Source organism: Macaca nemestrina, unplaced genomic scaffold (assembly GCF_043159975.1).
Source record: "Macaca nemestrina isolate mMacNem1 unplaced genomic scaffold, mMacNem.hap1 Scaffold_70, whole genome shotgun sequence".
In the NCBI taxonomy this organism is placed as follows: domain Eukaryota; kingdom Metazoa; phylum Chordata; class Mammalia; order Primates; family Cercopithecidae; genus Macaca; species Macaca nemestrina.
In genome coordinates, this window is record NW_027257861.1 from 152169 (window position 1) to 167055 (window position 14887).

General features: G+C 48.3%; 1 protein-coding gene across 12 annotated transcripts in view; it reads right to left on the bottom strand.

The window, feature by feature from the left end:
- Positions 1-324: 324 nt before the first annotated feature.
- The window catches only part of LOC139361615 (disco-interacting protein 2 homolog C-like), a 151611-nt gene continuing 137048 nt past the window's right edge, over positions 325-14887 (bottom strand). For 5 of the 12 annotated variants that reach the window (XM_071090226.1, XM_071090222.1, XM_071090223.1 and 2 more), the window contains 2 exons: positions 14743-14877; positions 9217-10113 (listed from right to left, as the gene is read on the bottom strand). In XM_071090226.1, the coding sequence (XP_070946327.1) occupies positions 10055-10113; positions 14743-14877 (194 nt within the window). In that variant the 3' untranslated portion in view covers positions 9217-10054. Of the gene's footprint in view, positions 405-6449; positions 6676-9213; positions 10114-14742; positions 14878-14887 lie in introns of those variants that run through there. The other 7 variants (XM_071090227.1, XM_071090228.1, XR_011619168.1 and 4 more) reach the window with 6 other exon arrangements.

A 14887-nucleotide genomic window follows, 5' to 3' on the forward strand; every position in this document is an offset into this window, starting at 1 on the left:
AGAACCAGCACTAAGACGGAGCCCTCATGTAAACTGTGGACTCTGGGTGACAATATGTCAACGTAGGTTCTTTAGTTGTTACAAATGCTCCCTCTGGGCAGGAGAGTTGTTAGTGGGGGAGGGTGTGCATGTGGGGGAAGAGAAGGCATATAGAAGGACTCTCTGCACCTTTCCCTCAATTTTTCTGTGAACGTGAAACTGCCTAAAAGATAGTGTATTTTTTAAAAATAAAGGAAACAAATGGAAACAAAAAGTCCTCACAAAAATCAAATGACAAAATGATCACACTGGGTGCTTCAGGTCAAAATGGAAGAACAAGGGCTGTATTTACCATCCCACCTGATGACTTTTTTCTCACTGCTTTTCAGCATTGTTCTGGAATCTAGTCAGTGCAATAAGGTAAGCTGAAATATATAAAATGCACTCTTATTAGAAAATAAGATGTAAAAGTATCTGTATCTGCAGGTGACATGATCACCTGTGTGGAAAATCTCCTGAAATCACAAAAAGCCACTAAAACTAATAAGAAGAAGTTACTTACTAATAAGTGACTTTGGAAAGTTTGCAAGATACAAGCTGAACACACAAGCAATATTTATGTCTTTATACACTGGCAAAGAAATAATTGGAAATGGAAATTAACAAAGCAATATTATTTATAGCACATCAAAACATGAAATACTTCAGACTAAATCTGACAAAAGATGTGTAAGATCTATACACTGAACAGCCCGCAGTGATGCTGAGATAACTAAATAAATGAAATTATATACTAAGTTCATGGATCAGCAGGCTCAATATTGTTAAGATGTCAGTTCTGCCCTTGTGGATCAGAGGTTTAATGCAATTCCAATCCAAATCCCAGCATGATTTTATTTTACTTTTTTATTTTTCAGTAGAAATGAACTAGCGGATTCCAAAATGTGTCTGGAAATTTAAAGAACCCAAAAGAGCTAAGACAACTTGGAAAAAAAGGTGGAGGACTTACCTGAACTATCAAGATAGTGTGGTATTGGTATAATAAGAGAAAACTGGGTTAATGAAACCTCCTAGAGGGTCTAGTAATAATCTCACAAACATGTTACATATACGTAGTGGATTTTTGAATAAAGGTTCAAAGACACTAAATTAGAGAAAGGACGATAATGATGATAGAAGGATTAAATACCATAGGCCAAAAAGAGAAAAAAGAGCTCCTGCTAAATATCTTCACATTGTTGATGTCACTCATGCAATTCAATTCACATTTTGCGTGTCTAAAAGTTGAACAGACCTCTTCATTCTCTTTCCCCAATTCACTCCACAGAGATGCTGGTGTCTTTCAGTGGAACTTGGAAGTTTGCTCTTCTTTTTAAAATGACTCTCTTAGATACTGTTTATGCAAGAAGTTATGGGACTATAACTTACACATACTGTTCTAAACCTTGGGATCACATATTCCCCTTTTTCTCTACTTATCGTTTCTAATCAGTTTCCCATTTCCTCTTTCTCCTTCATATTTACACTGCATTCCTTTTAGTTCAGGTTCTTGTTACCCCACTCGATTTCTTGATGTGGTCACCTGAATGTCCTTCGTGTTTCAGCCTCCTGGAATCCTTCCTTCATGACCCTGAAGCACTGCCCTCCAGACCCGCAGGTGTGACCCAGAATCAAGGATCTCAAAGCCAAGTGGGATCTGAGAGGCTATCTAGACCAATCCTCCATGACAGACGTATACCTTTTAATGACTTCACTTCAGAGCCCAAAATATTTGCACTGCAGGCAGAATCACCTAAATCACTTGATGCGATGTTCAGTCTTCCCGTGGTATTTTCCTATCTGCATCTCCCTACTTTCGGTCAGCCATTTCTCACTCATGACACGGAATCCTTCATTCACAACACATTATTATTGTTCTCCACACACACTCATTTGTTTTCTGCCTGGGTTTTTTGTTACATTATTCCCTCTGCTGGAAATACCATTTTCCAAGATATGACTACAGAATTTTAACATATTCCTCAGAATGATTCACATATCACATATTCTACCAAATGGCTGCAGATTCTGTCACCTCCTCTCTTATCCTATGGCAACCTGGAGAACGTTCTTCTCTTAGCCAATAGGATTTATCATGGTCCTTCTTTATCTTAACAATAGTTTAGCGGGACTGAGAACTGGGATGTAGATTTTTCTCTCAGGGCTGAGAACTGTCTTAGTTTAGCAGATCTCTCTGGGGCTCCATTCTGGTTGTAGAAAAGCAACCCATAGGGCATGGTGGAGAGGAGAAGAAGGGGAAGTAAGCTGTGTTGCGTGAAGATGGACAGTTGTGACCCTTACTCCGGGGTTGGGAGTTGAGGCCCCTAGGAAGGAGAAGCTGTAAGGATGAAGACGAGGCATAAAAAGTGATACAGGCCGGGTGTGGTGACTCACGCCTGTAATCCTAGCACTTTGGGAAGCCAACGTGGATGGATCACGAGGTCAAGAGTTCAAGACCAGTCTGACCAATATTGTGAAACCTGTCTCTACGAAAAATACAAAAATGAGCTGGCTGTGGTGGTGTGGTGGCACATACCTGTAGTCCAGCTACTCGGGAGGCTGAGGCAGGAGAATCACTTGAACCTGGGAGATGGAGCTTGCAGTGAGCCAAGATCATGACACTGCACTCCAGCCTGAGTGGCAGAGGGAGACTTCATCTCAAAAAAAAAAAAAAAAAAAAAAAAAAAGGGATGCATAGTAACAAGACTGCCTGAGGAGAAGAGGCAATCAGCAACCTTCTCCAGGGTGGGATGGCTGAAGACCCTTTAAGAACAAAGGTGTCTACTTTCCTTCTTTAGGTTGCTCTATCGTGATTTAATGAACCCTCCCAATCTACTGTATTCAGTATTTGGTATGAGTCAATATAGGGGAATTCTAGAAAACATAGCTGGCTGTTATCATCAGGTTAATGTAGATTGGGAGGAAGGGAAAAACCCCAGGAGGCACGTAGGAAGGACAATACGTGAAAATAGAAACTTGAAGTCAGTTCACCCTTCAAACAAAATCCAGTTTCCAGAAGACATTGTCAGGGCTGCTGGGTCTTCTCATCTGAAGATGGGGGATTCCAGATAATTATTATACTTGAATCTCACAGGATGGGGTGATCACCACCAGCTCTCAAATGGGATGAGTTACAATATCTTCTATCAGGATGCGGTAAATAAGAGGTTAGGTACACGTCTGTAGTCATCACAATTTTGTCAAGATTGCTCTTTTTACTTCCATGTCATAGATGGAGAGCCTGATGCTTGTGGAAGTGATTGGTTCAGGGTCTCACCATCAAAAGTGGCAGAGGAAAGATTCCAACATGTTTTAAAAGCTGCAAACTGAGCTGACTCCCATCCTTGCTGTCATACCCGACTTTGAGATTTCAATCCTCCTGAAGGCAGGAAACTTATTCCATTTGTTTTTATACCCTCCATAACACTAGTGAGCAAGTTTTGCTCAAAGTCACATGGAATATTTTGCTGACTCAAGGGGAAAAAGTAAGAGACTTAAATGACACCATCACAAGTCAACATTCAAGGAACAGAGACATTTAGCATGAGCTGTCTCAGTCAAATCAACATAAGCATGCACGTTTATCCTTTACATGGGGGTAAGACAGCAAACACAATTGCAAAAATGAGCCAAGTGTAAAACATTTGTCACAAAGGGATGGATTTAGACAGGAGAGCAGTGAAGTAGGTTATAAAATGGTCAGCATAATCCATTTTAAGGAATTATTAGCTGAAACATGCAAAGCATTTAGGATTTCTGGGAGAAGTGTACAAACACACCAAATGTTTGTCCGACATTTTCTTCACTGCTTCTGTCTTTCCACAGGGCTGGAGATGATGTTGACCAACGGCCTTGGGAGGAGGGGTTGCAGCTGAGTCCACACCCTCTCAAACTCCTTCAGACTGTTTGTTTTTGTAGACTACTTTACCCTTAACAACAAATCCTAAGATTTACTCAATCAGTACAGCAGTCGTTGGCCAGAGTTCAAATTTCTGATTCGAAGGAATCTGCACTCTGCCTGCCAGGATCGACTATTAATGGCTTCGTCCGTAGAGGAGCTATGTCTTTGCTCACTACGGAATAGTATTGAGGCTTCGAAAGGGGTATTTTGCTGGTCACCTCCTGGTCATCCTTCTGCTCACCAAGAACAGATACTGTTCTCAGCCCCTTACATTGACAAGGTCGTTTAATTCTCACATAGCCCTTTCAGATAGATGCGACTATTACCCCCATTTTACAGAGGAGGAAATCAAGAGGCAGAGGACATAGGCGAATTGTCCCAGATCACAGAGCTGGCCACGGAGCTGGGACTTGCACCCGGCCAGCCTGGCTCCAGAGTTCCCTGCCCTCCTCCTGTACAGCACGTGTGACCTGCAGTAATCACCGCCCAAACAGGCAGGCACTGCAGATAGCCAAGCACATCTCTTCCGACTTCAGCACGGAGGAAGGTTCGTTTTCATTCTGGTGTTCAGCTCGGGACTGTGTTTATCACCACAAGGACGCACAACCCAGAAAGCTCAGTCACGTGACGTTGCCTTCTACGGTCATGGTTTTCTACTTTTTGGCCCCATTTTCCTGCCCACTTGGCCTGCTGGGACGTGAATGATACATGACTACTTCTACAGAATGCAGGTGAGCAGGTGGCATGGCAAGGTGGGTTATTGGACAAGATTTCCTGACAGCTGGAAGCTTGGGGGAGACCCGCGGTGGCCCCTTGTTGTTCTTCCCTCTGGGGTCGAGCGTGAGTCCCTCATCGCTGGTGCCAGGCGGTGTCACAGTTTTTAGCACCCCACAGCCAGGGCGGCTTCTCTGTCCAGCTCCCCCTGCCCCGCCCGGCTTCTTTAGTGAGAGAAGTTCTCTGACTTGGGATTTTGCAGTCAGAAGAGTGATCATTACAATTTTCATTTTGAATATTGTGGCCCTGCTGGACTGCGGTGCAACAGGCTCTTTCATGAAGATTGGCAGAGATGCTAACGGCTAGGGCAGCAGGATCAACGGGAGCGAGGAGGACTCCTGGGATACAGCTCTTAGCTCCCCCCGGAGGGAGCCACAGAAATGTGAATCTGCTCTTCACATGGCCGTAGACTCTCCCGTGTCCTCCATGGAACCTGTGGAGGCAGCGTTAGGTGCTGGCCGTCTCCGGGGTGTGAGCTCCGTGAGCAAGAGAACATCTGCCCTCCCACCCCCATCTCCGCAGCTGAGTCCTCTTGCAGTTTTGATTTTTAGAATGAACGCAGCAACCTGCCCCATTCTGCTGATGCTGCCAAAAGGAGCTGGAAAAGAACGTGCACAGCTTCTCCAGTCTTAGTATTTGTTACCTTATAGTTTGGGAAACTTTGGCTTGAAACTTGGCTGTCCTAGTACAAGGATGTGCTGAGGATTCTATGATCCTGCTAGATTCTTCCAGGAGGTCAAGTTGAAAACGAGCTAGCTGCTCTGCCTCTGTCATTCTGTTTCTCTTTCTCTTGTCTGTGTCTGTCCCGTCTCCCGGTTCCTCTGTTCGCCTTTTCCTCTCTACTTCTCTCTCCATCCCTCCCTCCCTTGCTATTACTCCAAAGAATATTCTTGTTGAATTTGTTTCTCCATATCTTCTGCCTTTCCTTGGAATACATTCCGAAGAGTCTACTCATTGTGAAAAGCAAACGGCCTTTAGATGTTTTCTAAATCTAACAGATGGGTGTCCTTTCAGACAGAGCTTCATTTTACACTTTTATCAAGAAGCCCGGGGCTCCCTGCTCGCCATGCTGCAGTCGCCCTCAAGAGGTTCATGGAGAGCAGAGGCCTTGGGGCTACATTAAGGGGTGTCTTTTTTCCAATGTCCCGAAGGTATACTTTGGGGGGGGGGCGTTGAAGTAGGAAAGTGACATCAGCACTGCCTGTATGGCATGGGTTGGTCAAGTACAGTGTGCACCCGACCCCCGGACTGGCTCTAGGTGGGGACAAAGGACTTCAGTTATTACAGGGTGGGTTGGGCTGGCGGCTGCCCAGCTCTGGGGACAGATGCGTCGGCTTTCGAAGCCCAGGTAGCACCTGTCTGAGACTGCACAGCCCTCCTCACCTCTTCAGTTCCTGAAGGGAAAGACCCCAGGAGACTGAGGTGAAGAACGCTCTTCCATTTTCAACTCACCCACCATTAGGGTTCTGCCCCCTCTACCCTCCAGCTCGCCAACCGTGAAGTTTCCAGGGTCCCTGGCCAGTCACTTGCGGAAGCCTCGCTCTCCAGGACCTCGGGAAAGAGGCACCCTACTCGAATGCGTGCTTCTCCAGGAATATTTGCTCTGGTAATAGCTGAGAATAAAAGGCATGTCTAACAGTTTGATTGCAGGTGGGTGACCCCGGGGCAAGTGACTTTGGGAAGATGGGGCTGGCTGGCGTCCTGTGTCCTGACTTTCCTTCTGAGCCTCTGCTCAGAAGAATTAATTTTGAGAAAATTAATCGGGGTGGGTACTCCTGGGTGGCATTTTCTTCTAAGTGAAAATCTGTAGAATTCCTGCATTTGCGGGAGCTGGGGTTTTCTGTCACGACCTTGTGGGGAGAGGGGCTGCTCTTCTGTGTCCTGGCAGTGTGGGGCCTGTTTCTTATCCAGACTTACCCAGAAGAGTCAGGTGCCTGGCCAGTGAACTGCCCAACTCAAATTTGTATGTCGCTCGTATCGACCTAAAATGAAATAATAATGAACTCTAAAACATCCCATTTCTGGCATTACAGAGACCTAGGAAGGGAAGGCTTATAGCCGGCTTCTTCACAATCCAACTGGAAGTAGGGTAGCCGGATCCTGGCATCCGTATCTCCTGCTGGGTGAGGGTCACAGGATCTCAGCGCCCAGGTGAGGCAACGATGTTGAAAGAGGCTTCAGAAGAACTGGGCCAGAACAGTGGAATCAAACGGAAAAGACTGGAAATTCAATCAGCTTGGGGAATGACCAGAGAGCGTCTGTTGCCCAGCAAGGCTTGAAAACAGAGATTCCCAGCAACAGGGCCATAGCAAAGCTCTCTCAGCACACCTGCCCCGGACCGTCAGCTGATGAGAGCTTGTGATTGTGCCATCCAAGGAGACGTAGCTATTTGGTCTTCAGCTGGTTCTGGGCACAGAGCATCTAAGACCCTTGGAATCTTGCGAGTGGTCAGAGTGCCTTTGTGTAGTCGGGACAGGCCTGGGAGCTGGGGCCCCCTAGGCAGTTTCAGGGTGGTTCTCGGGTTCAGAAAGACCAAGGCAGGACTAGAGGGCTGGAGCTGTCAGTCTCCAACCCAACCTCTGACCTGGAGGGAGAGGGCTGGAGATGAGTCAATCCCCAATAGCCAAAGATGTCATCAACCATGTCTACAGTGACACCTCTAGAAAACCCTAAATGGTGGGGTTGGAGAGCTTTCAGGTTGGGGAAAACCTTGACATTCTGGGAGGGCAGCATTCCCACTCCCCAGGGCCAGAAGCCCTTGCACTTGGAACCCGCCCCCACCCACCAGGCCTGGAGCAATGCACCTCTTCATCTGGCTGTTCACAGGTCCTTCATAACGAACTGGTGAGAGTAGGTCAAGGTGTTGCCCTAGGTACCGTGAGCCAGTCTGGCGCGTTATTGACCTTAAGTAGAAGGACATGGCAACCCCGATTTGTAGGTGGTCATCCAGAAGCAAGCGAGACCTGAAACTTGCCATTGGCGAAGCGGGGGCAGGCTCAGGGGACTGAGCCCTTGACCTTGATTTTTCCTGTTGCAGCAATATGTCCAATTTCAGAGCTGAAACATCAATAAATATTTCAACTGCTCTAACGTTAGTGTGCAAGTTGTACTTAGGGGTGTAACATCTGCCATTGAGATTTGGGGAGGACCCTCAGAACCAACCTCAGGGCCACCTGCCACATGGACATCAGCACTGTGGTGCAACTTGAACTCTGCAAATCAAGCCTCTAATGTCTTAGGGGAATCTGAACCTTCGATTTCATGCCCCGTGCAAGGTGAGTCCTTCCGAGAACACCCCTGGAGCACTTCGCACATGGTTCAGTGCTGATCAGTTCTCAATGATCTGTGCCACCAGCACTTTGATGCTTTGAACAACAACGTCCTATATCCCCCCCAACGGCAAGCTACAGATCTGATTAGCGAGCCAAGAGCCTCACGCTTCAGAGGGGTGGAGTGTGCATTAGTGACAGCTGAACTGTTTAGAAAGAGCCTGAAACAGCCAGCACCCGCTGGGCTGGAGTACAGGTGCCTAAATAGTGCAACAGCGGACACATAAGCTAGGGAGTGGAGAAAGAAGTGCTGCTGTTTACCGCTCAGCAGGGTGTATAGCCTCACAGGCTTCAAAAAGACAATCATCGTAAAAGCTACATCGGTAGTTCTCTTTGAAACAGAACTCCCACTTCAAGAACTGTTTCCATTTGCCACGAAGGGGTCACGCACCGCAGCAGCAAAAGAGGGAAAATCACCAAACAGGGCTGGCTCAAATAACCTTAGTGCTCCCACAACGTAGCACTGTGCCACCTCGAGAATAGCACGGAGCTCGTTACATGCTGACAAAGGACCCCAAGATATAAAATATGCGTGTGTAGGCAGTCTATCACATCTGTCATGTTTCTGTCAGTTTCTCACATCTATCATGATGTGAGAAAATCCCCAAACCCAGGGCAGAAAATTACACACAGGGTGGAGGGCGCACGCTTCTGTCCCACAGCCCCAGGTGCCTCTGACGGGGAGCATGGGAAGCTCGCGGTTGCTCTCACAGTCACAAAGGAGCGTTTCCATTGTGTCCTTCAGAACTTTTTGAAGATTTTACCATGAAGCTCCATTTATTTGAAAACTAAATATTAAAGAAAGGGAGCCAGGGGGCCTGGCCACAGCTGGGGGGCAGGGAGTGGGCTGGACACAGGGGCTGGAGGGCTGGAAGCAGAGGCAGAGCCGCGGGGATGTTGGAGGGCGTCCACAGGGAATCGGGTTAGTGAGGCAGAGGGAAGCCCAGGGCTGCCTTCATTTCTTTTATGCCAAACCAGGCGAACAGAAAGGCAAGAGTTTCTGGAGCGCCTGGCCCCAGTGCAGCTCACCATGAAGGGGCATGAGGGGTCTGCCTGTGTGAGACTCCACGGGGAGGGGGTCCCTGCTGAGACCCACCTGACCTGGCGTCCTGCACCCGCTGCTGATGGTGGCAGCACTGCTCGCACGGGCATGGCTACCCTGCTGGGTTGAGCCCACACCCCGTGCCTGGAGGGCTCAGCAGGAGACACAGGCTCTGGGGTCCCCAGCTGAGAAAAGAGCCAGGTTCCCTTTCAGGGGCCAGAGAGCCAGGAGCTGATGCTGCCTGTGACCCCATGAGTTGAGTGCCAGGTGTGTGCACCCTGAGAATGGTAAAGTGGCTCCTGGGAGGTGCCTGGGCACTCCTTGTGGGGCTGGTGGGAGGCACGCTGGGCCCTGCAGCTGGGTGCTTCCTCACGCATCTGTGGAAAAGGCTTCTGAGACTTGGAAAAAGGGCTCTACTGCTGAAAAGAGGCTTCATGGTCACACAGACTCACATTCCTAGGTTTTCACACGCATCTGCCATGGGGGCAGTCAAGCTTGGCTGTTCCCACTCTGACTGGTGCCTTAAGGTGATGGACGGGCACGTCCTCTGGGGCAGAGAAGCGAAGCTGCCCAAGCACCAGTGTGGACACTGCACTGGCCCAGAAACCTTCCAGGGAAGAGAAGCCTGAGGCCCCACTGTGCAAAGCTGCTCTTCCCCATCTTTTTGATCATTTCCCAGGAGAGGGAACGCTGCCTCAAATGTCTGAAGCCTGACAAGGGCTTCAGAAGACTGGGAGTGAGGCTCGCAGCCAGAGGACGCACCACAGGAACGTAGGAACGTAGGAATGTAGGAACGTAGGAACGTGGGAACGTAGGAACGTGGGAACACGGGAATGTGGGCTTTGGTGATGTGTGTTAGAAAAGCATTTAATAACCGGTTAATCTGTGCGGCTCGCAACGCACACTCACCTCCAGGCATCACGAGGCTGACATCCTGCATGGTGAGCACGGAGAGCTTCTCTTCGGAGTCCAAACGAATGACTCCATAGGTCAGCCCATGCATGGAGAGGACGCCCCAGCCCGGGGGCTGGTTACTGTCATCCGTGGGCCTGCAACGACAGTTTTTAACTTGAATATGCAGGGGCAGACAAGCCATCACAACCACAGTTGTGCAGTCAGCACACACGCGGCAGGCTGGGCACCCCTGGGAACAGTGCCGGCCACCCACGTGGCCGCATTAGGGGGTGCTCGTTCTGTTTATGAACGGCTGCTGGCGAGTCTACTGCTTCCGCCTCTACGTTCTCAGGGAATCTCAAGAATACCTGAAAACTACGAAGGCAGCTCCTCTCCTGACCTCTCTTTGCAGGTCCTGCACACACCGGCTCTCTCTGTCCTCCCAGCTCCTGCTCACTGCATGGTCTGCTCTTCCAGTTCCGCAAACGTCTGGAAGGGGTTGCATCCACTCCAACAATGCAGACAAAACCACTGAACAGAAATGATGGAAATCCTGACTGTTCAGCCTCAATTCAGACGCAGGCTGTCTGGGCGTATGCCCAATTTTATATATAAGAATCTAAAATAAGATTGATGCTGTGCCATTCTGGCTGCCAAGTTCTCAGGAAAATTATTTGGGTGGCAGGCAAGCTGTAGAATGAACTGTGGGTCAGGAGAAGGGGGTCCACAGAAGGCAGGTTTCAGAAGACCACTGTGCACATGTGCACCACTCTGGGGTCCGCCCCACCTCCTCTGCCGGACACCCCAGCTTGCCCCCGCTTTGAGGCTTCTGTGCTGGTTCTCGCTGCTACTCAGGACGTTCCTCCGGCAGACCTCCGCACGGCCCTCTCCCTCCGCATCTCCAGAGTTTGGTTCAAATTTGAGACTTCTCATCCCCTCAGAAAACACTCCCCACCCAGCGTGCCCACCCCATAGCACACATCTCTGACTACCTGTGCGACCTCCTCCCTCAGACCCAACTCTCCAGTTTGTTTTGCTCACTGCTGCATCCCAGCCCTGGAAAATGTCTAGCAATAAATATCTGCTGACTGAATTTGTGAACAAATAAGTTAAAATCTAAGATCATGGATTATATTCCTGAAAACTAACAATTCCTCAATGGTTATCTAAGGGAGTCACCGCAATTTAGGTACACATCACATTTGTTTCTGTAATTTTCCATATGTAAATCTTTAATGCACTTTACACTTAAAAGCTGGACCTAAGCTTGCTGTTTAACTTTAAAATATTATGGTTTATAATGAAGCTGAAGACATAAATGAGGCAACATAAAAGTTAAAATTTGCAAGAGGAGATCTCATTGGAATGAATTAACTGGTGTACTGAAAAAAGCATAAAAGACTCCTGATACAGAACTATTCTAGATGTAAGAATCAAAAAGGATAGAGCTAATCAGATAGAAAAGTCTGCCCAAGTAAGAAAACCCACACGGAACCACCTAGATAGCGTGAGCTCAAATCACTGGGCTTTACATTATTCTCCTGGCCTTTACTTCCCAGAGACCTCAGAAAAAACTAAAACTCCAAAATGAAAACACAGTGTTGTCAGTGGTCCTGCCACCATTCCCTCACCCTAACAGTCCTCTACAAAGATCGATGTGGGAGTCAGGAACTGTGAGCTTCCGTATCTGCTGTGGGTTGAATCGTGTCCCTGCAAAAGATCACCCCTCGTATCTGTGACCTTATTTGGAAGCAGGGCCTGTGCAGAGACAGATACCCCTGGACTTACAATGGGGTTACAACCTGATAAACCCATTGTAAAGGTGAAAATCGCAAGTTGAACCACCTTAAGCCAGGGCCATCTTATGATCAGGTTAAGATGAGGTCATACTGGGTTAGAATGGACCCTAAATCCAATGACTGGGTCCTTGAAAGAGGAGAGAGAGGCCCAGACACTGCGAGAAGCTCACATGATGATGGAGGCAGGGACTGGAGTGACAGGTACCCCATCCAGGATCGCTGAGCACCCGAGGCCGGGTTGAGTCCTGGGACAGGTTCCCTCAGCACCTCCAGAGGCCCAGCCCTATGATACCTCGGGGTCTCCGACTTCACCCTCCAGAACTGAGACAAGTGTCTGTTGTTTAAATCACCCACTGTGTGGTACTTTGTTACAAGAGGCCGAATACACTATCTTAGTGATGAAAATTTAAGGTATACTTAGTTTTGTTTTAAAAAGCCACATGAAGATGTACCATATGACCCAGCCATCCCATTACTGGGTATATACCCAAAGGATTATAAATTATGCTGCTATAAAGACACATGCACACGTATGTTTATTGCAGCACTATTCACAATAGCAAAGACTTGGAATCAACCCAAATGTCCATCAGTGACAGATTGGATTAAGAAAATGTGGCACATATACACCATGGAATACTATGCAGCCATCAAAAAGGATGAGTTTGCATCCTTTGTAGGGACATGGATGCAGCTGGAAACCATCATTCTTAGCAAACTATCACAAGAACAGAAAACCAAACACCACATGTTCTCACTCATAGGTGGGAACTGAACAATAAGATCACTTGGACTCAGGAAGGGGAACATCACACACAGGGGCCTATCATGGGGAGGGGGGAGGGGGAGGGGGGAGGGATTGCATTGAGAGTTATACCTGATGTAAATGATGAGTTGATGGGTGCAGCACACCAACATGGCACAAGTATACATATGTAACAAACCTGCACGTTATGCACATGTACCCTAGAACTTAAAGTATAATAATAATAAAGAAATTAAAAAAAAGAAAAAAAAAAGAAAAAAAGAAAAAGAAAAATGAAAAGCCACATGACAGCAAAACGCTGGGCTAGCCAAGATTCAGAACACTGAGCTGCCGGGCAAGAGGCTGGGAGGAAAAGTCATCTTAGGACCCAATGACGTATGTTTTGTTATCTCCATTACAAAATCCCCCCCTTTTTATCTGAGACACGGTTTCACTCTGTCGCCCAGGCTGGAGTGCAAGGGCGCACAAAGAAGCGTGGTGTTCAGGCAGGCACACAACACAGGCAGGCACACAACACAGGCACACAACACAGGCAGGCACAGAACACAGGCACAGGCAGGCTCAGAACACAGGCACAGGCAGGCACAGAAGCGTGGTGTTCCCCGCCCCCCCACACACACACCCAGGCAGGCACAGAAGTGCAGCACTTCTGACACACAGCCAGGCACAGAAGCGTGGTGCTCCCAACACACACACGGGCCGGCACAGAAGCGTGGTGCTCCCAACACACACACAGGCCGGCACAGAAGCGTGGTGCTCCCGGCACACACAGCTGGGCACAGAAGCACGGTGCTCCTGACACACAGGCAGCCTCACAGCCCCACCTCGCCACAGACGTGGTGTCCAGGGTCACCCCTTAACTTCTGACCTGGTGGTGCTGATGCCTCCCCCTACAGATGGCAAACCAATGCCCTAGTGCTACCCTCCATGTGCCAAATGGTTCTGAGTCATGCATAGGGACTCAAAACTCACCACAAGCCTATGGTTATTATTCCCCAATTTGAGATGAGAAGACTCGGGCACGGAAATGTTGACTTCACCGCCCAAGGGAGTGGTGGGGCTTGGCAGCACTCAGACCCAGAGGACAGCCTCTATTCCCAGGACACTGAGTGCATCAGTCTACTGCTCTCTTTTTATAGAAACTTAGAAGCAAAGAGTACAACCAACGCGAGCACATTCTTAGTATGAACAAGGCAAACACCACAGTTCAAAGGGAAAGTGCCTGTTTCTGCGCCAATCCTGTGCCCCACAGATAACCACTATGGAGATTTTTATATGTCAAAGTTTATACTCTAAGATATGCAGTTAAGTATAAAACATGTACGTATAGCAATACATTGCTTTTTTAAAGAAAAGCAGAATCGAGATGCTTCTTCTATGTTGGCAGAGAAGTTGAGTGTTGGGAGAAGCTCAGTGTTCCGAGAAGCTGAGTGTTGGGAGAAGCTGAGGCAGGGCTTCCATATCTGACATAACGTAAGAGTCTTGGAACATGTCCGGGGTCCAGGGTCTGAAACTCCTCGTGGCCTTTGGAACACCAAGCTCTGTGCTAAAGGGTGGAAGGCTACCGTGACGCACCATTATCTAAGCCCAGGGCGTACACCTCCCTGTCCACTGTGAGTGTCGGGGCTCTGATAGTCCTCCCTGTCTACTTGTTGGGGCTGGGATAGGCCTCCCTGTCCACCTGTGAGTCCCATGCACTGCAAGATGATGCTATGCCAAAACTGCTCCATGAGGCTTCACACAGGGGCATTGTATTTCATTCACTGCTAGGCTCTGCACTGACTTTTATGACCCCAGGAAGGACTGAGACTTAAATAGAATAGGGGCTAGGTGATACAAACGGCCGCTGTAATCAGAACATACCAAGACCAGGCCACAAGGAAGGAAGGAGAAGCCCCCTGCCAGAGCCTTTTACCAAGTCGCTGACATCTCTGTCCAATAAAAAGACCCTTTTTCCTCCTAAGTCTAAAGCAACATATCGGCCCATCTGGCAGTAATTCTGTTGTACATTTAACTTCATCTTGCTCTTCTAAGTGACTGTTCATGGTCTTAACACCTGTACAAGAATTTCTCAGTTGCTGAACCACTGTTAGTTATTCAGCAGATAAAATGGCAGCAGATTGCACCCCAGGAAGAAACACACCCAGTCACGGGCACGGAACGGGACATCAGCACAAACCGTTTACCAGAAAAAAACGCATCTCTGCTTTGGGACGTACCACCGCTGGTCTCCATGAGCTCCGCGTTGCCATACTCGGGCGCTGTCCGGGACCCCGTGGAACCCTGTGGTCGCTGCATCTGTATGGAGTGCTCTGAGGTGTACGTGGTTACGTCAGGAGGTGCAGAATGATTTTCTGTAAAGAA